Source organism: Salvelinus alpinus, chromosome 1 (genome assembly GCF_045679555.1).
Source record: "Salvelinus alpinus chromosome 1, SLU_Salpinus.1, whole genome shotgun sequence".
Taxonomy (NCBI): domain Eukaryota; kingdom Metazoa; phylum Chordata; class Actinopteri; order Salmoniformes; family Salmonidae; genus Salvelinus; species Salvelinus alpinus.
The window spans coordinates 90485278-90509025 of record NC_092086.1 but is presented as its reverse complement, the minus strand read 5'-3'; the positions used below and the strand labels follow the sequence as shown (position 1 = coordinate 90509025).

General features: G+C 42.4%; 2 protein-coding genes and 1 pseudogene across 3 annotated transcripts; 2 read left to right on the top strand and 1 right to left on the bottom strand.

The window, feature by feature from the left end:
• Window positions 1-634: 634 nt before the first annotated feature.
• Window positions 635-8779, top strand: LOC139533729 (E3 ubiquitin ligase RNF121-like). The gene is made up of 9 exons (XM_071332050.1): window positions 635-787; window positions 1696-1733; window positions 3631-3772; window positions 4052-4206; window positions 5773-5880; window positions 6064-6184; window positions 6298-6431; window positions 7035-7136; window positions 7901-8779. The coding sequence occupies exons 1-9, from the start codon at window positions 710-712 to the stop codon at window positions 8019-8021; spliced, it is 999 nt and encodes a 332-aa protein (XP_071188151.1). The 5' UTR covers window positions 635-709; the 3' UTR covers window positions 8022-8779.
• A 414-nt stretch (window positions 8780-9193) lies between these two features.
• LOC139533739 (interleukin-1 receptor type 2-like) lies at window positions 9194-10971 on the top strand. Of its 2 annotated transcripts, XM_071332058.1 has the most exons (5): window positions 9204-9330; window positions 9478-9522; window positions 9602-9667; window positions 9867-9990; window positions 10159-10971. In XM_071332058.1, exons 1-5 carry the CDS (start codon window positions 9306-9308, stop codon window positions 10361-10363), a joined length of 465 nt encoding a protein of 154 aa, XP_071188159.1. In that variant the 5' UTR covers window positions 9204-9305; the 3' UTR covers window positions 10364-10971. The 2 variants fall into 2 exon arrangements, with proteins under 2 accessions (XP_071188167.1, XP_071188159.1); XM_071332066.1 differs by lacking the exon at window positions 9478-9522 and having other exon boundaries at window positions 9194-9330.
• A 157-nt stretch (window positions 10972-11128) lies between these two features.
• Window positions 11129-14611, bottom strand: LOC139565747 (NLR family CARD domain-containing protein 3-like; annotated as a pseudogene).
• Between the last annotated feature and the right edge of the window lie 9137 nt (window positions 14612-23748).

The following is a 23748-nucleotide window of genomic DNA, read 5'->3' as shown; positions in this document are numbered from 1 at the left end:
AATCTGTAACAGAATGGACTGCATTTTGTAGACTTTTACAGTTTCTAAAAATGGCAATTTTTACCAGGTGGTGCAAGGGTGAATAGAGTTATTCCCAGTGGTGGAAAAAGTACCCAATACTCATACTTGAGTAAAAGTAAAAATACTTAAATAGAAAATGACTCAAGTAAAAGTCAACCACTAAAATACTCCTTTAGTGAAAGTCTAAAAGTATTTGGTTTTAAATATACTTAAGTATCAAAAGTAAATGTAGGTACTAAAATATACTTAAGTATCAAAAGTAAAAGTACAAATACTTTTAAAAATCCTTATATTAAGCAAACCAGACGGCACAACTGTCTTGTTTTTAAAATTTATGGATATCCAGGGTCACACGCAGAAATCATTTACAAACAACGCATGATGACCAGGGATGTTAAGTACTTTACACCACTGGTTATTCCACACACGCGCTTCTCAGAGTTCCCTAACGGAAATAGGCAAACAAATGCTAGAACACGCCAATAGGATCTGACTAGTTTGTGCTTGGCTCTGCCCATCTCAATTCACGTTTATTCCCACTATGATTCATTCATCTTGGGTTAGTTATAAAAAATCTTTGTCTAACCTGTTTACAAACGGAAAAGAACTCGCGTGCAGTGTTTTGATTGGCCCTCATGTTTTCCAAACCGGAAATGGCATCCGTTCGGAATTGACAGCACTCCCGAAGATGGCGGGGGTGTTTGAGGTGGAGGTTGATGGTGTAGAACACGATCATGGACTCGGACATCACGATGAACCAAATCAGGTTAGGGTACCATATGTGTTACCGTTGTAGAATCCGAAAACAACGAATAGCGTGACTTGTAAGGTGCTCACATTGCGTTGCAGCCAATATGGACAAGACCTGCCTCTTGCACCGGCTAGTAAACGTCACACGATGTTAGCTTTGCTAGTTAACTTCCCAGTTCTCTTCCCTTTTAGCTAGATAGGTAGGATATCATTGAGTGCATTTCTCTATTGAGTGCATTAGGAAACCAAGTATATTATAGTGCAGCCAGCTAAAACAAAAACGTACAACTTCAAGGGCCATCATCATCACGCCCTTGTCTTGTACGTGGTAGCTGATAGCTAACGTTAGCTAACTATTTAGCTAGGTTGCTATATAAGTAGCCACAGATAGCTAACAAAATTGATCATTCTGGTTTAGCTGCCCCCAATTTGCTGCCTTTGCTTGACAACCCGTTTCCTATTGCAATAGCATCAATGATGTAGCAGTAACTAGTACTCATTACATGTCACGCCATGTAATTGCTGATGTGGCAGACAGAGTCAAAGGTCATCTAGTTGACGCATAATCCATCCTCTGTCCTGGTAGCTTGAGCTCTCTAAAAACTGTTTTGGACCAAAGGCTAGTGTTCTCACCATTTAGCTATAATGGACAGAAACTGTGCCTATTCTCTTTGTTGGCCAGCAGGGTTCTTCCCTTTTAGTATTCACATGTCTGTCCACTACCAACATCCTCCCAACCCACATGATCAGAATACAGACTGATTTAAAATGAACATTTTTGATGCAATAATTGTAGTTTGTAGATATATTGTCACTGTTTAATTGAGGTTCTATGTCAATGTATTTATATGTAGATTTCTTACTAATTGATTTAGAAGCATTTGGAATAATTGTGAATGTCTGTTTGGTTTGTTTTCACTTTAGGTCGACTTGTCCCATCTGTCACCGGAGGAGAAGTGGAGGTCAGTCTCTTAACAATTATTCATTCTGACTGCAAATTAGATTTACAGTTGAAGTCGGAAGTTTACATACACCTTAGCCAAATACATTTAAACTCTGTTTTTCACAATTCCTGACATTTAATCCTAGTAAAAATTCCTTGTCTTAGGTCAGTTAGGATCACCACTTAATTTTAAGAATGTGAAATGTCAGAATAATAGAGTGATTTTATTACAGCTTTTATTTAATTCATCACATTCCCAGTGGGTCACAAGTTTGCATACACTCAATTAGTATTTGGTAGCATTGCCTTTAAATTGTTTAACTTGGGTCAAATGTTTCGGGTAGCCTTCAACTAGCTTCCCACAATAAGTTGGGTGATTTTTGGCCCATTCCTCCTGACAGAGCTGGTGTAACTGAGTCAGGTTTGTAGGCCTCCTTTCTTGCACACGCTTTTTCAGTTCTGCATCACACATTTTCTATAGGATTGAGGTCAGGGGTTTGCGATGGCCACTCCAATACCGTGACTTTGTTGTCCTTAAGCCATTTTGCCACAACTTTGGAAGTATGCTTGGGGTCATTGTCTATTTGGAAGACCCATTTGCGACCAAGCTTTAACTTCCTGACTGATGTCTTGAGATGTTACTTCAATATATCCACATCATTATCCTCCCTCATGATGCCATCTATTTTGTGAAGTGCACCAGTTCCTCCTGCAGCAAAGCACCCCCACAACATGATTCTGCCACCCTCGTGCTTCGTGGTTGGGATGGTGTTCTTCGGCTAGCAAGCCTCCCCCTTTTTCCTCCAAACATAACGATGGTCATTATGGCCAAACAGTTCTATTTTTGTTTCATCAGACCAGAGGACATTTCTCCAAAAAGTACGATCTTTGTCCCCATGTGCAGTTGTAAACCGTAGTCTGGCTTTTTTATGGCGGTTTTGGAGCAGTGGCTTCTTCCTTGCTGAGAGGCCTTTCAGATTATGTCGATATAGGACTTGTTTTACTGTGAATATAGATACTTTTGTACCTGTTTCCTCCAGCATCTTCTCAAGGTCCTTTTGTGTTGTTCTGGGATTGATTTGCACATTTCGCACCAAAGTACGTTCATCTCTAGGAGACAGAATGCGTCTCCTTCCTAAGCGGTATGACGGCTGCGTGGTCCCATGGTGTTTATACTTGTGTACTATTGTTTGTACAGATGAATGTGTGGTACCTTCAGGCATTTGGAAATTGCTCCCAAGGATGAACCAGACTTGTGGTCTACAATTCTTTTTCTGAGGTCTTGGCTGATTTCTTTTGATTTCCCTATGATGTCAAGCAAAAAGGCACTGAGTTTGAAGGTAGGCCTTGAAATACATCCACAGGTACACCTCCAATTGACTCAAATGATGTCAATTAGCCTATCAGAAGCTTCTAAAGCCATGACACAATTTTCTGTAATTTTCCAACCTGTTTGAAGGCAAAGTCAACTTAGTGTATGTAAACTTCTGACCCACTGGAATTGTGATACAGTGAGTTATAAGTGAAATAATCTGTCTGTAAACAATTGTTGGAAAAATTACTTGTCATGCACAAAGTAGATGTCCTAACCAATTTTCCAAAACTATAGTTTAACAAGAAATGTGTGGAGTGGTTGAGAAACAAGTTTTAATCACTCCAACCTAAGTGTATGTACATTTCCGACTTCAACTGTTCGTCACAAAAATTAAGTCAGGTTCAACATTATCTTGTTTTGATGCAGTCTGATTATTGATATACTGTAGAGCCCTTAGTGTATCAATGTTTTCTACCAATGGAAACTAGTATGAATGTAACTATTATAAGAATCTATCCAGATACTTAGTGATTGATCATATTGGATACCCAGGCCTGAGCACTAGGTTGATTGTAGTATATGTGTGTGTGTGTCTTCATAGGTTGGAGCATGCCAGGATGCATGCAAAACACAAGGGCCATGAGGCCATGCACGCTGAGATGGTGCTGATCCTCATTGTCACCCTGGTCATCGCCCAGCTGGTCCTTGTGCAATGGAAACAGAGGCACCCCAAGTCCTACAATGTAAGACACACAGACAATCTCTCCCACACACTGCACAGTCATGCTCACTCAGATACACAAACACACACTGACTTGCGTGCAGAAGAGGAAATACACAGCATGCCCTGCACACACCTGCAGGCAAATCATACAAATCACAGTTCACGTACTGTACAGACAAAACATCCACAGACCAGCTTCTTCAACTGTTTTCAGTCTGGTTCTTGGGGTTATTCAGCCTCAAATTGAACTATGAGTGTCTGTGTGCATCTGTATTTTAAAATGTGTGTTCTCTTCTAGCTGGTGACTCTGTTCCAGATGTGGGTGGTTCCTCTGTACTTCACCACCAAGCTTCACTGGTGGAGGTTCCTTGTCACGTGGTTCATCTTCTCTGTGGTCACTGCATACGTTACCTACCGGGCAACACGTAAGCCACTGGAGTGCACTACGCCTAGGTAAGGCCCCATACACAAGGCCAGGTAGTGTCTACACACACCCATATGACCTGCCAACATGCACGCATTTTGCGTACCAACTACGCAATTCTCTGTTCATGTACGAGATCGGAGTTAAAAGTATGCAGAAATGAATAGGGCCTTATTTTTTAAAAACGTTTTAGAATCCACTGAGTAAATCTAACACAGACATGTACAGAGTTTGTGTCAACGGATATGGAGATTAATACATTATTCGACGTAGCTACCCCGTGTCTGCCCCTCCTGTTTGTTGTGGTGCTGAGTTTGCCGACTGTCAACTGTACGTAAACACATGGACAAATCCATGTTCGACTCTGTGTGTTGCGGAAAGGTAAACACTAATCACATGTGCTAGTGAAAGAAATTAAATACAAATACGAAAAATAACTGGTCGCATTTGTGCGAGTGTGATATACATTTAATTCTGCGTCCCGTTCGTTGTATTTTCCACGTAACATTATGAGGATCACGCAACCTGATAGACTGTAACTGTAATTATGATCCACGTCACAAAAAGCATTACAAAAGTATAATCCAAAATAAATATAAACATCTTGACATTAAATGGAGTCTGGAGTTTAGAAGATGAAGAGTGAATGAGTGTTAGGTATTAGGTACCGAACACTTCTAAAATGCTTCTAAAATGCCTTTCCACTAGATTTGAGATTTGATCAATTTCTAAAATCTGAAAGGATGTATGCGCTGCAAAGAAATCCAATAGGCACCTTTACCTCGTCTGAAACACCGGACTCTTCTAGTGAACAGGTTCAGATTCTCTTTGAGGTAGCCTACTTAAGCTTTGTGTAGCCAGTTTGCGGTCTGTGTCGATGCAATTGTTTGTTTTTGTTTTTATGTTTTCAAATTATTTTGCTTTTAGTGTTGATTAGGAACCATGTCTAAAAAGCCAATACTTGTGAGCTGGCCCTAGTGATTGAGCTGGCCCTAGTGATTGAGCTGGCCCTAGTGATTGAGCTGGCCCTAGTGATTGAGCTGGCCCTAGTGATTGAGGTGGCCCTAGTGATTGGTCCTGTTTGAGAGGTGACAAGCGTTCCTCTACTATAGAGACTAAACTTGGGGGCATGTGCTAAGAAAAACATTATAATAATATTATCTCCATTCTACACTGTACATGTAATCTCCAAGAATAAAGCCCCTTTGTGATTAGATCATGTTAGTGACTTTTACCATATGTGTAAATGGAATGCTGTCAAGAAAGTATTCCAACCTGGAAGACTTGATTTGGTACAAATCGTGCGGGGGAAAGAGAACCCCAATTCGGCGAGGGCTATGCGCGCGAGTTGAATCTCCAATTTCCCAATTGTGTCTAGTACTCTAAAAAGTTGGACAGGGTTGGCAGGTCTGGATACCTCATAATATACAGAATGCCTAGGTGATGCATGATGAAATGGTCATGGTAAGAGGTCAAAAGCCTCAAACCCAACCTGTCTTGCAGTAAGTGCTACTTTAGTCAAAGAACGGATCTATGTTTCTTCACATTCACCTCAGCTGAAATATGTCTGAATGTTCATTTGTTTTTGTGGACAGGCTGGTCTACAAATGGTTCCTCCTCCTCTACAAGATCAGCTATGCCACAGGGATAGTGGGCTACTCTGTCGTCATGTTTACACTGTTTGGCATTAACTTGATATTTAGGTAAGTTCTAGTTATTTCTTGGAACAATTGTGTATTTATGGACAATACCAGAGGTTAACAAGGATCATCCTGGTGTAGTTAGTCATTTTATCTCAGAATCCTTTAAATACATTTTGATTTATAGAAGCTTTCTTTGAGAAGTTGTAACGTTTTAATCATGTTGATATTGATGTTTATTTTCAGAATAAAGCCAGAGGACGCAATGGATTTTGGTGTGTCCTTGCTGTTCTATGGTCTGTACTATGGTGTCCTGGGTAGGGACTTTGCTGAAATGTGTGCAGACGTAATGGCATCGACAGTGGGGGTAAGTATCCAGGGCCTGTCAAGTTGCTAGTTGTATAACATTATTTGTTGTAAAAGCTGTGAATCTGTCCAGCAACATTACATTGTATCTCTGTCTGTCTCTGTCTTCTCTAGTACTACAGTGCGTCTGGAATGCCCACCAAGCACCTCTCTGACAGTATCTGCGCTGTGTGTGGCCAGCCCATTCTGGTCGACGTCAGCGAGGAGGGAATCATCGAGAACACTTACAGACTATCCTGCAACCATGTGTATCCTTTATCATCTAAGAAATATTCTCTAGATAAATATGCATGTTGGAGCGTGATGTTGTGGTAGAACTGGTTTGTCTGTTGCATAAAAGCTGTAACTGTCAGTCTGTCATGGAAAACGTGGTGTACGAACACAAAAGCCAAAGGGAAATTGATTGAGCAAACATGCGCATGAGATCTGACTGTGGAACATCAGTAACACTGTACCATGTACCCATCTCACTTCCTGTTTCTAATAATAATGGTGCCCTATGTCGTCTCCTGTGATGACTCCCTGTACTAGTCTTCCATGAGGTGAATTGTCACATGTTTTATGGCATTTGTGGTTTCTATGTTCACATTGAGGACATCATATTTGAATAGCTTACTGGTCTGAGCTTACTGATATGGTTATTACAGTGTGCCACAGGGAAGTAGGAAAAAAACGTCCAGTATTTTAACAAGCAGTGAGCTCTGCCTACAGCATTTGACCAGATTTTACCTAAAGTTTCACATTTGGCCATATTTTGCAGTTATTCTCATGTTTTTTTTAGGGTTGAATGCACACACATGTAACACCACCCCTCCACCTTCTACCTGGCTCCTTAACTCTCTCTGCCTCAGATTCCATGAGTTCTGCATACGAGGATGGTGCATCGTGGGAAAGAAGCAGATATGCCCGTACTGTAAAGAGAAGGTGGACCTGAAGAGAATGTTCAGTAACCCGTATCCTTTACTCTTCTGCTCTCATGAGGGTTTGATGTCTAATATGTTCCTCTTTTGTATTGTGTATGTCTCTGTCTTTTGCTTTCATGTTGCAATTTGTCTCAGTCATTATGACTCATTATTTCTGTTGGTTAGCATGACAGGGGGTCACACAGTACAGAGGGTCACACAGTACAGAGGTCGTTAGTTTCACTCTGCTTGTCCATGATGGGAATAGGTTGTGTTACCTATAAATGCTGCAGTATAAGTTACAAGCAGGAAGTTTACGCTGATGTTGTTCATGGGAACTTTGACCTACATTTACATGTAAACACAAACTGGAACAGAACATTATGGGAAGGGTGGCTTTGTTTCCATGGAGACACATTGAGTTATAACCTAGTTCCTGTTAGCGGCTGTAGAAACTGTCAACATTAGTAGCTGCCGCCTCTTCTGCTTTAGAGGTGACACATCACGTTACCACGGGAAACCACTCAATACACCTCCCAAAGCCTTTCTTGACACCATAGCATACCTATTTAATTTCACACACTTTTAATTAAAACAACACCCTAGGGTGAAGAGATGTTCCTATGGTTTTAAAAAGTGTAGGATATAGTTATTGGAAGATGTTATTGTCCATTCTCCACTATCAAGCCTGATTCTAGTAAGGTCCTGAAAGATATCACAATATGTTATCACAGACTGGATATGTGAATTGGTTTGTAAGGGTTCGGGGGTGGGGGTCGTCACTTGTTTATATCTCCTTGACCCATAATATGAAGCTGGGAGAAGCCACATGTCATGTATGGACAACTCCTGGACTGGCTCCGCTACCTTGTTGCTTGGCAACCTGTAATCATTGGACTTGTGCAAGGCATCAACTATATCCTGGGCCTGGAGTGATCTGGGAAAGTGGAGGAGAGGGACACACAAGCCGTATGGAGATGGAAGATACTGCACTGGTCTGACTGAGGGAGACTTGGAGGCCTCACCATGGACTCTACAAACATCTATTATAAACTGTGTCTATACCTGTACTATTTGTATAGATTTATAGGCACATAGTTTCTGTATTTAAGATTTATTTGAATTTTACAAGTAATCTGGGTTTAGATGTCGGTTTCATTTTTGTTAAGTCAGTCACAACTAAAACAAATGCAGTGTACATTTCATAGCTTAGTAAAATGGTTCTCTGTTTTTTCATGGAGATGCTTTTTCCCAAAATAATTTGTCTTAACTTTTCTTGTTGATATTTGTTGGATTCTATGGCAATGAGTGGTTAACACTGCTCAGATGAATGAGTGGACCATTGCAGAGTGACAGTCGTTTTGTGTGTTAAATCTGCGCCTTTTGTTAGTGAAGGTCCTGGTTGAATGTGGCTGCTGGGGGGAGAGTTTCTGGTTCCTCAGGAGCACTAGTCTCCGACAGTGTATCCTATCCTACTAGAGTCATATTTTTAAGAAGGGCACTGCTTTCTCCAATATACCCTCCTCACACCTCCCTCAGATGGCCTCTCCTGTCTGTATTCAGCCCAGGTGGCTCTCCAGGAACAGATACTGTAAAAGACACTGTGTGCAAGAAGGTGAATAACATTAGATCATTTCGGTTGTGTTTACTTTCTTGTCATGTTTTTGTTCTGTTAATAAACGTGACACAGTCAAGATCAGGTATAGACATTTACTTAATTTAGACCCGATTTACTAGAATAGCTCATGACCTGGGGGATTTTGTATATACCTTCCTGTATGTCTATTTCTGGGAAAGAAACTTACCAGACCTAAACCACTGGATCAGGATTTGGGGTCGCCCACTGAAATATTGTGTTGTCAGTTCTGTGAGAAAATACAGCATGTTAAAAAAATATTAATCTGTATTCAACCCCAGTATTTCACATTTGTTAAATGATTCATGTTCATGTGTTAAATGAATCACACGTCATATTATGCTTTGTAGATATAGGACGCATGATAAATATGACTTGATTGTGTCAAAAGCCACCCTATTGAGTCTGCCATAAATAAGCATAACTTGCGCACAGGGAATTCCCTCTGTGTGTGTGCCAGGGTGCATGTTTATTTAGGGTGGGTGGTTGAAGAGGAAGTGATTGTGTATATATAGTAAGTACATGAGGAAGTGTTAGAACCAGCATTTGTTGACCATCTCACAGCAGTCAGACAGAAGCCCAGTATGAAGTTAACAATTTCTCTCACAGGTAAGCGATCTAACATTCTCACACACACCTTCACTGATGTATGTTGACTATGGGTATATGATTACTTTCTGCCTCATATGTATCTACATTTCTATGTGTCTGTGTGCCTGTTACGCAATGGCTTAGGGTGTGCTCTCTTCACTACAGCTTTCATGGGATTTTTCTGGGTCCTGCCCTCAGAGGTCTCTACAGGTGTGTGTCTGTCTATCTGCCTGCCTACATGATTTTTCAACATTTCAAAATGTCTCTAATGTCAATTGTTATTGTCTAGATAACACAGAGGTGCCATCTCCCAGAATTATCCAGCCCATAAGGTCCAAAATAGTAGCTGTTCTAGGTAAGGAATTCTGCTATCTCAGTATTTATTAAAATGGTAATATCAATCATGGCCATGGATACTCTGAAGTGTTTATAATCACAGAACCCCTAGTCTTCACTGATTTAGAACTTGGGTTCTGGGTGTATGGTCTGATATTTATATTCTGGTGTAGATAAGGACCAGTTTTTGGCAAACAGGATGTGCTTGTCATACACAGGAAAGCGGTTGGTTATTGAATGTAAGGCAGACCCAGGCCTTCCTGATGACTTTGCCCTTGTCTACTGGCTGGTCAACGGCACATTCCCAGAGGTAGCTGATGGCAGAGTATCAGAAACAGAAGAGTAAGTACTGGGGTTTGCATCACATGCAGACATTATTGGAAGCTTTGAAACCTATGCCAAACCATGACTCTTACGTGCGTAGAGTAGGCATAGTGTTCTGTTCAGCTCTTGTACTATATAATATGTGGAAGGAGTGCTGGCTAAGTGTTATAAATGTGTTTGTTTCAGATCAGTTTCTGAGGACGGCAGGGTGTTGCAGAGGAGTCTGGTGTTTAAGAGTGTGACTGCAGAGGACTTCAGGTCCACCTTTACCTGTGTGATAAACAGCCCGGCTGGGCTTGACCAAAGGACTGTCACACTGATGACCAATCACAAGGCTATATTTCCCCCTCCTTCACCCACTCCCAACACCAAACCGAGGAGAGAACAATGAGAAAAGACATAGGAAAAAGGACCAAAGAAAAACACGCTAGCAAGAAATGAGATGACGGATGGACTTAGTCCACTCATGCATCATCCATAGTTCAGTGAAAAAGACAATGAACACGTACTGACAAAAAGCCCTTCTATTGCTCTATCTAGTGGCAATAGTCAAGTATGGATTCTAATGCAATAATCTTGAGGACTCAAAAGAAACTGACGACTAAGAAAGGATGGATGAAAAAGAATACATTAAAATTGTGACCATACACATTTGTTTAATGAACTGACTCTCACAACTGTAACCTAGGTTAAAGATCATTTAGTTCAAGGGAACTTCTCTTAATCTGCTGTTATTCTTTCACATCTCTGTTAGAAATTGATTAAGTTGTGTTTTATCATGACAAAGCAACACCATACATGTCCTGGAAGTAGGCAGCCATTGCAAATAAGATTGCATCATGTCATTTGTGTAAACCTTGTAAACATATACCAAGCATTGATAAGAGTGCATTTACATTAGCTCACTATTTATGTAAAGCATCATAATGACAATGTTATATTTTGTGTATATTCAATACATGTGTAATGGCCTATAAATATACATTTTCAATGGCTTAATTGGTTTCACACATCCCTTTGACTCTTATTTTGACAACCCCTCACTGTAGCCTGATGACCTCACTGCCTCTAGTATAGTGTACTGCTACCTTGTGGCTGCTTTTCGCATTACAGATTTGTACTTATCCACAGATATTACTTTTTTGTTACAAAGCAACCCTGAAGTATCCATATGTTTCTTCCCCAATTCCCTTAACCTAACAACACTCTCTTTGTCTTTATAAATACTGTCATCAGAATATTACCAGTCAGTGGTTATTCACAAAGTTAGAGCGGCTGTGGCTGGGAGCTTCAGCACCAACCCCTAGCAATTTTAGACAGCACTGCAGGTTGGCGTTCCTTTCAGTGTGGTGGTTTTCTTTGATCTTCTTCTTGATGATGGAGGCTCTCCTCAGAGACAGACGAGCACTTGCTCTTATTGGGTAGGAAGCGTTGCAGCTGCTCCTGATTGGCATTCTGGGCCATGCTCAAGAGGAAGCGCAGGTAGACGTCCAGGTTTCCATCGGGGCTCTGCAGGCTCCTCTCTATGACGCTGCGGTGCATGTCCAGCAGACTGGGGTTCTTGAACATGAGTGAGAACTTGCTTTTCAGCGGCTGCTCCAGGATGTTCTTCCCTGTGCACCTCCAGGTGAGGAACACGTAGAGGGCAGCCAGGTATTCCTGGATGGTGGGGTGAATGAAGGTCTGGACCTTCTCCTGGTACATGACAAACTGCTCGATCAGGAACTCATTGCACAGGCCACTCTTAGTGACAGCCTCAGCGACCTCCACCCCACAGTCTTTCCAGGTGGCCTTGCCAATGACCATCTGGTTCTTCTCAAGCATTGTGAAGGCCAGCTTGCCCAGCTTCATCAGAAAGTCCCTCTCCTCTTCTGGGGTGTGAGAGGCCGAGCCCCTGGCGCCACGCACACGCAGGTGCACCAAGAGCAAGTGGATGTACATCAGGGTCAGCCCCTTGGGGAGCTCTACATCCGGCCCCTTCTCCCAGAACGTGCGCTGGAACAGTCCGCACACCACCCAGCAGAACATGGGCAGATGACACATGATGTGGAGGGTCTTGCAAGAGGTCAGGTGGGCGATCACCTTATCGGCCTGCGCCGGGTCCTCAAATCTCCTCCTGAAGTACTCCTGTTCGTCAGTGAAGCCGCGCACCTCCAAACCCTGGTACACAGCTTCTAGGGGCAGCCGACTGTAGGTGAGTGGGCGGGAGATGATCCAGGTTGGTCAGCACCACATGCATCATGGCCAGCTCGGTGCTATCACACCAAGTCTCAGTGCGGTGAAAGTCCAGGGACGTGCATACTCGTCCAGCCCGTCACAGACGAACATGACCTTGCCGTCGCAGCACTTGAAGTTGGGCAGCACCTTGGTCTCAGGGTAGAGGGCGTGGATGATCTCCAGGAGGCAGGTCTTTAGGTCCAGCATGAGGTTGAGCTCTTTGAAGGGCAGTGGGAACCGGAAGTAGACACGCTTGTGTTTCCGGTCCTCAGCCCAGTCCATAATGAACTTCTGCACAGCCACAGACTTCCCCACCCTGGCGATGCCGTTGGTGACTATAGACCTGACATGCTTCTCATAGATCATATTGGGGTCAAATATTTGCCTGCAGGTGATCAGCTTCTCCTTGCGATTGGTGGACAGCTTTTCAATCTTTCTGACCTCATGCTGGATATTAGGCCCAGCGTTGCCTTTGTCTGTTATGTAGAGATCATATAAGATACTGTCAAAGGCCTTATGCTCTCCCTGCTGGGCAAACCCTCGTGCATACTGCTATACTTCCTCAGCAGAGTGCGTCTCAGCTGATTACGCACCTCATCTGCACAGAGAAAATAGGGGAAAAGGAGACATTAAAGGCACAATCTAGTATATTTCCTCCTGTTCAATGGCCATTTCAAATACAGATATGCATGCATCTGTTGGTCACAGCTACCTTAAATAAAAAGGTAGAGGCGTGGATCAGAAAACCAGTCAGTATCTGGTGTGACCACCATTTTCCTTATGCAGCGCGACACATCTCCTTTGCATAGAGCTGATCAGGCTGTTGATTGTGGCCTGTGGAATGTTGTCCCTCTCCTCTTCAATGGCTGTGCGAAGTTGCTGGATATTAGCGGGAACTGGAACACATGTCAATCCAGAGCATCCCAAACATGCGCAATAGGTGACATGTCTGGTGAGTATGCAGGCCATGAAAGAACTGGGACATTTTCAGCTTCCAGGAATTGTGTACAGATCCTTATGACATGGGGCCGTGCATTATCATGCTCAAACATGAGGTGATGGCGGCGGATGAATGGCACAACAATGGGCTTCAGGGTCTCATCACGGTATCTCTGCTCATTCAAATTGCCATCGATAAAATGTAATTGTGTTCGTTGTCCGTAGCTTATGCCTGACCATACCACAACCCCACCACCACCATGGGGCACTCTGTTCAGAATGTTGACATCCACAAACTGCTCGCCCACAGGATGCCATACAAGGTGTCTGCGGTTGTGAGGCCGGTTGGACCTACAACCAAATTCTCCAAAATGACGTTGGAGGCGGTTTATGGTAAATAAATAAACATGTCAGCATGCTAATTGCCCACTCCCTCAACTTGAGACATCTGTGGCATTATGTTGTACCTTTTATGGTCCACAGCACAAAGTGCACCTGTGTAATGATCATGCTGTTCATTCAGCTTCTTGATATGCCACACCTGTCAGGTGGATGGATTAAGGCAAAATGCTCACTGACAGGGATGTAAACCAATTTGTGTACAATATTTGAGAGAAATAAGCTTTTTTTACGTATGGAACATTTCTGGGATCTTTTATTTCAGCTTATGAAACATAACACCAACACTTTACATGTTGCGTTGATATTTTTGCTCAGTGTATATTACATTCATCAAATGAAATAAAGATGATGTGCATACTTCTTTTGCAAATGTCCCTGAGGAAGTCAGTCAGGCGCTTGAGGCCCATGTCCTTCGACAGGGCCTTGGTGAGCTGCAGGACCACCTCTAGGTCATAACACTCCAGCAGCCTGTCCACCAAGTCACCATGTCCATGCCCTGGGGAGGAGCACTGAACGACTCTGGGTAACGCTTCCACAGCGTGATCTTAAACTTCCTCAGATCATCCTTCCCCAGCTTCTCCACTGTCTTCCTGATGGCCTGGGAACCACAGAATTAAATAAAAAGAAGAGAAAAGAAGAGAAGAGCAATTCTCTAACTCATCAACTCAACTCTCAACTTTGGGAACATGTTGACATTTGTGGCTGAACATACAGTACATCAGCCCACCTTGAAGGTGAAGTCTACAGTCAGGGCAGGGTGCCTCTTCTCATCTGGGTTTTTGATCAGCTCTGGTCTTGGAGGAAGTTCCACTGCAGGAAACTTTGAGACCTGGAGAGGTGGTGGGAGATGAAACTACTACACATACTGGCGCATGAGCCTAAACAAAGATATGACCGTTTTGTAAACAGATACATCCACAAACACCCACATTATATTCCCACTAAACCCAGGAACAAATACTCACACAAACATATACATAATTATACCATAAAAACAGACTTGAACATAGTTTGCATCCTGTCTGTGACTGATCAAACATGGAGGGCTGTTCTTACTTCCTGGTTCTGATCTCACAGTCATCACTGTCCACAGAGTAGCAGCTGGAGTAAGACTCTGTTCTTTGCTGCTGGACTCTGTACATAGAACATCACATGGACAATGATCGAGCCCTTTTCACATCATGCCTACTAAACACACACCAAATATCAATGATTGAGGATGGATGGTGAAAGGATCAAGACTTGGACAAACAGGAAACATTACTGTTGACACGTGACATGCGCCGTGTACATGGGTCTCAGGCCATTGCCCAGGCCCAGGGAGGGTCTCCTTTCAGGCACATAGAAAGCCTCCTCTCCCTCATCAGACACAGAGATACTATTTCTTCCTCAGCCAGACACCCCCTCTCCAAATGGAAAACTGACATCTGATATTGTGTCCCCTCCATCATGTCAGCCCCTCACCCTGCCATCCTGGAGAACCTCAGGGGTACAGGTTCAGGGTCACAGTTCAAAGTCTGAAGTCAATGGCTACCAGACAGCACACACCTGTGGATGTAATAAAAAATGAACACACACCTGTGGATGAAGGTTAAATATTGACGATAGATGAAATGCATGTAAATGACAGACTTGTTGCCACTTGCGAGTAGGCCTCTCTTACCATGAAGAAATTCAGAAATACCGACGTTTTCTGTTTCAGGTGAGCTTGTTTGGAAACCACTCTGCTACTAAATGCACTTTTTGTCTCACTTAAGCCGATTCAATTGACTAAAACATCATATTTATTAATTCAAAATACACAACACTAGGGACAAAAATAATAACTGAAATGTCACAGTTCAAATTCTACATATTTGTCTAGACTAGAGACAAGGCCGTAGAAAGATTTAGGTCCGACAAAGACGAAACTGTAATAGGTTAAGTTCACTTTCAAAGATACCTCCTACTTAGGGTTGCCAGGTCTAGTTGAAATTTCTAGCCCAATGATCTATCAAAACCCGCTCACGAAGCCTGAAAACTAGCCCAACATTTTGTTTTCGCAGCAAGAGAGGAGCTGCCACATTTATTTCATGAACCCTTTTTCCATAAGGTTGTCAAGCATTTTAAGAAGGAAATCAAAGTAATTTATAACGACATAGGCTAAGAAGCAAAATTTTGTTTTCCATCAAAATAGTAATGATTGTGAGCTTAAAAATATGTTGCAAGAGAAAATATAATTTGCCCTTAACTCGCCAGATAATTTTCCGTCAATGGATGTCGAGTTAACTTGTTTTGACTGCTATGATTAAGCAACAAGGCCTGACGAGGTTTGGTATATGGCCAATATACCATGGCTAAGTGTTGTTCTTAGGACACAGCCCTTAGCCGTGGTACAGTGCATTTGGAAAGTATTCAGACCCCTTCCCCACATTTTGCTACGTTACAGAGCAAAAACCAAGCCACGAGGTCGAAGAAATTGAGCCCCGAGACAGGATTGTGTCGAGGCACAGATCTGGGGAAGGGTACCAAAAAATGTCTGCAGCTTTGAAGGTCCCCAAGAACACACTGGTCTCCATCACACTTAAATGGAAGAAAGTTGGAACCACCAAGACTCTTCCTAGAGCTGGCCACCTGGCAAAACTGAGCAATCGGGGGAGAAGGGCCTTGCTCAGGGAGGTGACCAAGAGCCCGATGGTCACTCTGACAGGGCTCCAGAGTTCCTCTGTGGAGATGGGAGAAACTTCCAGAAGGACAACCATCTCTGCAGCACTCCACCAATCAGGCCTTTATGGTAGAATGGCCAGATGGAAGCCACTCCTCAGTAAAAAGCGCGACATCACCTAAAGGAATCAGACCATGAGAAACAAGATTATCTGGTCTGATAAAACCAAGATTGAACTCTTTGGCCTGAATGCCAAGCGTAACATCTGGAGGAAACCTGGCACCATCCCTACGGTGAAGCATGGTGGTGGCAGCATCATGCTGTGGAGATGTTTTTCAGCACCAGGGACTGAGAGACTAGTCAGGATCGAGGGAAGGATGAACAGAGCAAAGTACAGAGAAATCCTTGATGAAAACCTGCTTCAGAGCGTTCAGGACCAGACTGGGGCGAAGGTTCACCTTCCAACAGGACAATGACCAAGACAATGCAGGAGTGGCTTCTGGACTAGTCTCTGAATGTCCTTGAGTGGCCCAACCAGAGCCCGGAATTGAACCCGATCGAACATCTCTGGAGAGACCTGATAATAGTTCCCCATCCAACCTGACAGAGCTTGAGAGGACCTGCAGAGAAGAATGGGAGAAACGCCCCAAATACAGGTGTGCCAAGCTTGTAGCGTCATACCCAAGAAGACTCAAGGCTGTAATCGCTGCCAAAGATGCTTCAACAAAGTACTGAGTAAAGGGTCTGAATACTTATGTAAATATATTTTAGTTTAAAAAAATATATACATTTGCAAACATTTCTAAAAACCTGTTTTTGCTTTGTCATTATGGGGTATTGTGTGTAGATTGATGAGGGATTTTTTTTAAATACATTTTTGAATAAGGCTGTAATGTAACAAAATGTGGAAAAAGACAAGGTCTGAAAATATTCTGAATGCACTATATATTGGCCATATAGGCCTACCACAAACTCCTGAGGTGCCTTATTGACATTATAAATGGGTTACCAATGTAATTGGAACAGTAAAAATACATGTTTTGAAAGTTGGACAGAGAATCTCGAAATCTCTGTGCAAGAAACACTTCAAAAAACAAATACTAAGTTATTTTCTGGCAATTTGTGCCATTATCATGTGCCAGATGTTAATGTTTTACTTCTTCGGGATCAGTGTCCCTTCCACGGGACGGTTGAGCTAACGTAGCCTAATGCGATTTGCATGAAGTTGTAAGTAGCAAGAACATTTCCCAGGACATAGACATATCTGATATTGGCAGAAAGCTTAAATTCTTGTTAATCTAACTGCACTGTCCAATTTACAGTAGCTATTACGGTGAAAGAATACCGTGCTATTGTTTGAGGAAAGTGCACAATTGTGAACAGGAAAAGTTATTAATAAACAAATTAGGCACCTTTGGGCAGTCTTGATTCAAAATGTTTAACAGAATTACAATGGTTCATTGGATCAGTCTTAAACTTTGCACATACACTGCTGCCATCTAGTGGCCAAAATCTAAATTGCACCAGGGCTGGAATAATAGATTATGGCCTTTCTCTTGCATTTCAAAATGATGGTACCAAAAAATACAAAAGAACGGTTGGTTTTTTCTTTGTATTATCTTTTACCATATCTATTGTGTTATATTGTCCTTCATTTCGTATACATTTCCACAAACTGAAAAAACTTTCCTTTCAAATGGTACCAAGAATATGCATATCCTTGCTTCAGGGCCTGAGCTACAGGCAGTCAGATTTTGGTGTCATTTCAGATGTCATTTTAGGCGAAAATTGAACAAAATGGGCGGATCCTTAAGAGTACAACCTGTTCTAAATGGCCTATTTGCAAGATTGACTTGTTATTTCAATAGGCAAATCGACATTAGAATGCAGTGTACTTTATTAAGCTACCTCTGAGCGAATGTATCTTAAAGCGCTCTAGTGTGCGGAATGTCGTTTTCCAGTGCTGTGTCGCCTTTATATCAGTTCTAGCACGTTAATATGTTTTAAAGAAAAAGGGTTGGTAATATGTCTCCATAATGAACAATATAACGTTAAATAGCCTACATACAACTGGTAACAAATTGTCACGACTTGTGCGCTGGCTGCTCTGTCTCCGAGACTCAGCTGCCTGCTGCAGGACGCTCTCAAGACACACGCATAAACTCCCGCCCCCCCCCCCCCCCCCCTTCCCACCACTCCCTCGGTAACAGCCTGCTCACTGCCTGATAGTCAGCAGCAGCAGGTCACAGTGAATAACTTAGATGTATTTAAGAGAAATGCCATGGTGGCCGCGGTGCAACTTAAAGGCGTTACATGGTCAATCTTCCGTCTGCATTGGCCGTGCAGCATTTACGGTGATACGGCCTCTGTAGAAGGCAGGGCATTCATACCTCCTGTTCTTAAAAGGAGTAGTGCAGAGCTATTGTGAAGGAAGTTGTTAATTAAGGAAGTCACATTGTTTTCATACAGGACCTCCCGAACCCCTCCTATATCAACCAATCATGCCAACGCAGAGCTATAGGGAGCCTTCCACACTTTTACAAAATTGGGGCTGAGCATGGTAATGAGCGCAATTGCGGCACACTATCCATTTTTCGGATCAAGCATAAGTTGGCTAAGTAGGCCAAAAACCAACAACCCGCGACAAATGTTTTCACCCGCGGCATCGTTTTCAAAGTAGCCCAATTTCGGGAAAACGGCGACATGGCAACCCTGCTCCTACTTCCATGTTCTCACTGGTCGTAGTTAAAGAGACCACCGAAGGTTAGACCACAGCGTTTCTAAACCCAGAGACGCAACATCGCGAGACTTCCGGGAACGCTTGCGAAACAGACCAGGCCGGGGTTTGGGGTTTGAGAAGTCAATGAGAAAAGTGAAAAATTATGAATTAGTTGTTAATTTTCTCGAAGGCTAAAGGCAGAATCTATATTCGAGTCAATGTCTTAAGTAGTTGAACATGCTATTAAGTCAACCTTGTGAAAGTGACAAACTGAAACGTTTTCATTTTCGTTAAAAAACAACTTTATATCAAAGGAGTGCCTTTGATTTGACGACATGCGCAGTTTGGCGCGAGACGACCCGATGACGTGATTCTACACATGAGCTTTCTAACCAACGTTGCCATGATGTCGTCGACAAGTATGATCTGGGATCTATTGGAGAAGCAATTTTAGCCTATCTTCATACTGTACTGTTTTTGGTTAGACATTCGACATACAAAATGTAGTCTGAATCAATTTCATAGTTTACCAGCGAAGACTGGACCTATCCGAAGACACGTTTGCGACTGCGAGCCGCACAGACTCCTCCACGCGCATCACTGAAGATTGAAGAACAGAGGAAGGTGACACAATCGGTGGCCTATCAACTGTAGCCTAGGGTCGTCACTAGTTACCACAGCCACAAAGTCGTACACCCCAATTTCTTAAAATCGGATTTAAACTTAACCCTAACATAATCCCTTACCTTAACCACACTGCTAACCTAATGCCTAACCCTAACCTTAAATCAAGATCAAAAAGCACATTTTTGTTTTCATGATCTTTTACGATATAGCCCATGTTGACTTTGTGGCTGTGGTAACTAGTGTAAACCGCAGGCAAGGGGTTAACTTTATAATGCAGAATGGGGGTTCAATACCTAGGGAGGTCCAGGGGCATGCCCCTGTGAGGTTTTTTTATACAAAAAAAATAATGGGTGTGGAATGGTTGTTTCTGGTGAATTCTGAAGGGAAATGCATCCAAAGCTTTCCTGATAATTTGGTCAATGTATCCCAACCAACTGAAATACCAATAATATCTGTATAAGGGCACAGGGCGAGACCCAGATGCAGTCCAGGAGGTACAGAATGGCAGGCAGACTGGAGGTCAGGGCAGGCAGAATGGGAAGGCAGAATGGTCAGGCAGGCAGGTTCAGAGTCAAGGCAGGAAAGGATCAAAACCGGGAGGACTAGCAAAAGAGAGATAAGAAAAAGCAGGCACACGGAAAAACACACTGGTTGACTTGACAAGACAAACTGGCAACAGACAAACAGGGAACACCGGAATAAATACTCAGGGACTAATGGGGAAAACGGGTGACACCTGGAGGTGGGTGTAGACAATAACAAAGACAGGTGAAACAGATCAGGGCGTGAAATTCTGTATTACTTTAGACTGTTTGTCAACTCTAACAGTTCACCAAAACCCTGCTTTAACTAAAAATGTAAATGTCATAACCTTGTATGTGCTAATTTTGTATACTCTCATAAAGTCTGTTCTGGTCATTTTTCTACTCCCCAAAAATTTATAAAAATGAATGAATGAAAATAAAAGAATGCTGACACCAGCAAAAATATGATTTCCCCCTCCAGACATGAGCCTGTAACAACGGTTAATGTAATAACACCAGTTTCTGTAATAACTTTTATCTTTGTATTAACCTTTAGATTTGTTATGTAATAAAACCGGTAGGGCAGCACACAATTGGCCCAGCGTCGTCCGGGTTAGGGTTTGGCCGGGGTAGGCCGTCATTGTAAATCAGAATTTGTTCTTAACTGACTTGCCTAGTTAAATAAAGGTTAAATAAATAAATAAAACATGTAATAGCATGCCGGCTTAACGTAATAAAATGTTGAACGTTTAACGTAATAACGTTTTCTGCTAAATGTAATATTACATTAATGGGTGGTTATTACATGAACTGGTGAGTAACAACTTTTTTTGATGAATATTGTTATAACTTCAACCAATCATGTAATAACATACCAAAATATATATTTTGATGTACTACTTTCCTCAATTTGATGCACATACCACCACCCACTGCCAATTACAACACAAGCAAACTCATGCACATCATACAGGAATACTCAAACATGAGACACTCACAAGCACACATTGAAATGTACACACATCAGTGGCGACCCGTCATTCAGGGCAGGTGGGGGCTTACCTGTTTTGCATGTTATTTTGACATTAATACGTGTCACATATCAAGTTGCAAACAATGTAAAAAAATAAATAAATCACTGAGTTAATAAAGCCGCATACAAACGTGGTCTCTTTTTTGCTTTCTTGAGTAAGGCAGCTCCAAAATGTAGGTGTTTCAGCCTAGCTCAGTGCTTTCTGTGGTGGTGGGGCAGCCAGCCGAAAATACAGAGCGTAGGTGTTAGTAATGTTCTCTAGTTGCGCCATGATTAGCTCAGTTTTCAGTCACTCGTGGGGACAGTACGTCACCGCCAAGTCTAAGGGTAGACCTAGAAAATTCAAGCCCCTTGGGTGCTGCCATAGAGTTACATTAGAAGTGCCCATCCAAGAAGGCTCATGGTCATTGGCCACAGATAAAATGACATAAATTCACGTTATATCTACAGTAGCTTTGATTGGACTGATCATGTCAACGTCATACTTTCAAAATCTTAGCTAGCATTCATCATCATGAATCAAGTCGACAATCTACTGGCAAATCCTTTTTAAGCCATGTCATATGAAGATAAATAATGAAGAGAAATGATAGATAAAATGTTTCGGTGCTCATTGGCCCTTGGACATAAACATTACACAATGAGTTGGAAATCGCAAATTCAACAATGAGTGGTTTGGAAGGAATCAGTGACAGTGGCTATCTGCAAGCATTGCAAAGCAATCACTAGCCTGCTATTCAGTGGCATGGCTGTGTAGTCCCAAATCTGGTATTAAGTGTCTGTTTTCCAAGTTTAAAATGATAAACATTCAACATCAGCCATGCAGTCAATGAAGCTTGATTTGTGCCACCCTCAAAACAACTGTTAACTCGGAACTGCGCAAACTTGACTTCAGTGAGTTCAAGACAACTGAGAATTCCGGAAAAAACGAGCTCCGACCGGGAAATACGTTTTGAACGGTCATCCAACTCGGAATTGTAAATCGGAACTCTGGACTCTTTCTAGAGCTACGACCTGAAGATCAATTACATCATCATGATTCAACCTTGAGTTCCTTGTTGTCTTGTTAGCACCATAAATCCAGAGAATGCCAGACTTTGATGACAATATTTGCCCACGAAGGACCACCGTGTCACCTTCCTGTTCAAGTGAGCACAGGTGTCCAAAAAATGTATTGTATGCTGCTGCATAAATGATGTAATATGCCAGGGAGATATGTATACTATAGCTAAGAAAGTAATACTAAGTGTATTTTGTGTAGAAAGCTGTTAGTAGCCCATGTGCCTCACCCTAATAATTTGGTCAATTTACCCCTCTTAATTTCGCCTACTGTTCTGACTTGGTGGTGCACATGTAGCCTATAACCTGTTTTAGAGCAATGTAATCATAACATTTTGTAAGATATTTCATTGTCTGCCCCCTTTATGTATCTACGGTTCTGACTTGGTGTACAGGGAGAACACTGTAAGAACAGCCCATGTTCTGAATTCTGTCGCTGTACATTTCAAAAGTGCTAAACAAATAGTTATATTGACTACGTCCATCCTAGAAATTACGGATGGCCTCTTATCCACTTGTCGTCCCCTTATGCCATAGTTTGTACATCTCAATTGCCATTAGACACCACATTTGTTTAAGCAAGTCAGCCATATCAGCTATGTTTTTGAAAACGGTAGTAAATGTGGCTGAATGTTATAGTGCAATTCATGTATTGTTTAGTGTTGTGTTGTGTAGTGGCTTTGATGGCATGCATCCCATTATTTTGTTTTGCCTCACCAAGATTTAAATGCAAATCCCTGCATCTTATCTAGGCACTCTCCCCTTCTATACACCAAGTCACTTGGCTCTGTCATATCCTCACATGGTCTCTCCTATCATTGCTATGCTATGCAGATGACACTCAATTAGTTTTCTCCTTCCCGCCTTCTGACACCCAGGTGGCATCTCTGCATGCCTGGCAGATATCTCAGCTTGGATGTCAGCCCACTACCTCAAGCTCATCCTCGACAAGACAGAGCTGCTTTGTCCCAGGGAAGCCCTGCCCGCTCCAAGACCTCTCCATTACGTTTGACAACTCCAAGGTGTCCCCTCCCAGAGTGCAACATTTTTGGGGGTGTCAACCTGGGCAACACCCTGTCATTCAAACATTAAAGCAGTGACTCACTCCTGCAGGTTCATGCTCTAAAACATCCTTAGAGTATGAGCCTACCTCACACAGGGAGTGGTTCAGGTTCTAATCCAGGCACTTGTCTTTGTCATCTCCCATCTGGCCTACTGCAACTCGCTACTGGCTGGGCTCACCACTTGTGCCATCAAACCCTTGCAACTTATCCAGAATGCTGCAGCCCATCTGGTGTTCAACCTTCCCAAGCAACTCCAAAGGCGTAATGAATTCATAACACCTTTATGAAATCATTAATAACGCCTTCATGAATGTTGCAGGATCATTCATAATAACCTTCATACCACATTAATACAACATCAATTATATGTCATCTTCAAAACAAAAGTTTTCATAACAGTATTACAAGTTATTTTTTTATAAAAAATATATTTTGGGATTGAGCTGGATGGTTGCTGGTGTTACTGACTGGGTTACTTTTGCGCAGCACAAGACTGATCGCCTATGCTGAGATTAACCCAAGGAGTTAGCTTGTGGAGCTAATGCAAG

What these genes read in the sequence shown, in the direction of transcription:
- LOC139533729 (XM_071332050.1), top strand. Translation starts at nt 710, where the DNA reads ATGGCGGGGGTGTTTGAGGTGGAGGTTGATGGTGTAGAACACGATCAT. An exon ending in CTGGAGTGCACTACGCCTAG is followed by an intron (nt 4,207 to 5,772) that starts GTAAGGCCCCAT and finishes TTTTGTGGACAG; the next exon opens with GCTGGTCTACAAATGGTTCC. An exon ending in AAGAGAATGTTCAGTAACCC is followed by an intron (nt 7,137 to 7,900) that starts GTATCCTTTACT and finishes CATAATATGAAG; the next exon opens with CTGGGAGAAGCCACATGTCA.
- LOC139533739 (XM_071332058.1), top strand. Translation starts at nt 9,306, where the DNA reads ATGAAGTTAACAATTTCTCTCACAG. An exon ending in GTTAACAATTTCTCTCACAG is followed by an intron (nt 9,331 to 9,477) that starts GTAAGCGATCTA and finishes TCTTCACTACAG; the next exon opens with CTTTCATGGGATTTTTCTGG. An exon ending in CAAAATAGTAGCTGTTCTAG is followed by an intron (nt 9,668 to 9,866) that starts GTAAGGAATTCT and finishes TGTCATACACAG; the next exon opens with GAAAGCGGTTGGTTATTGAA.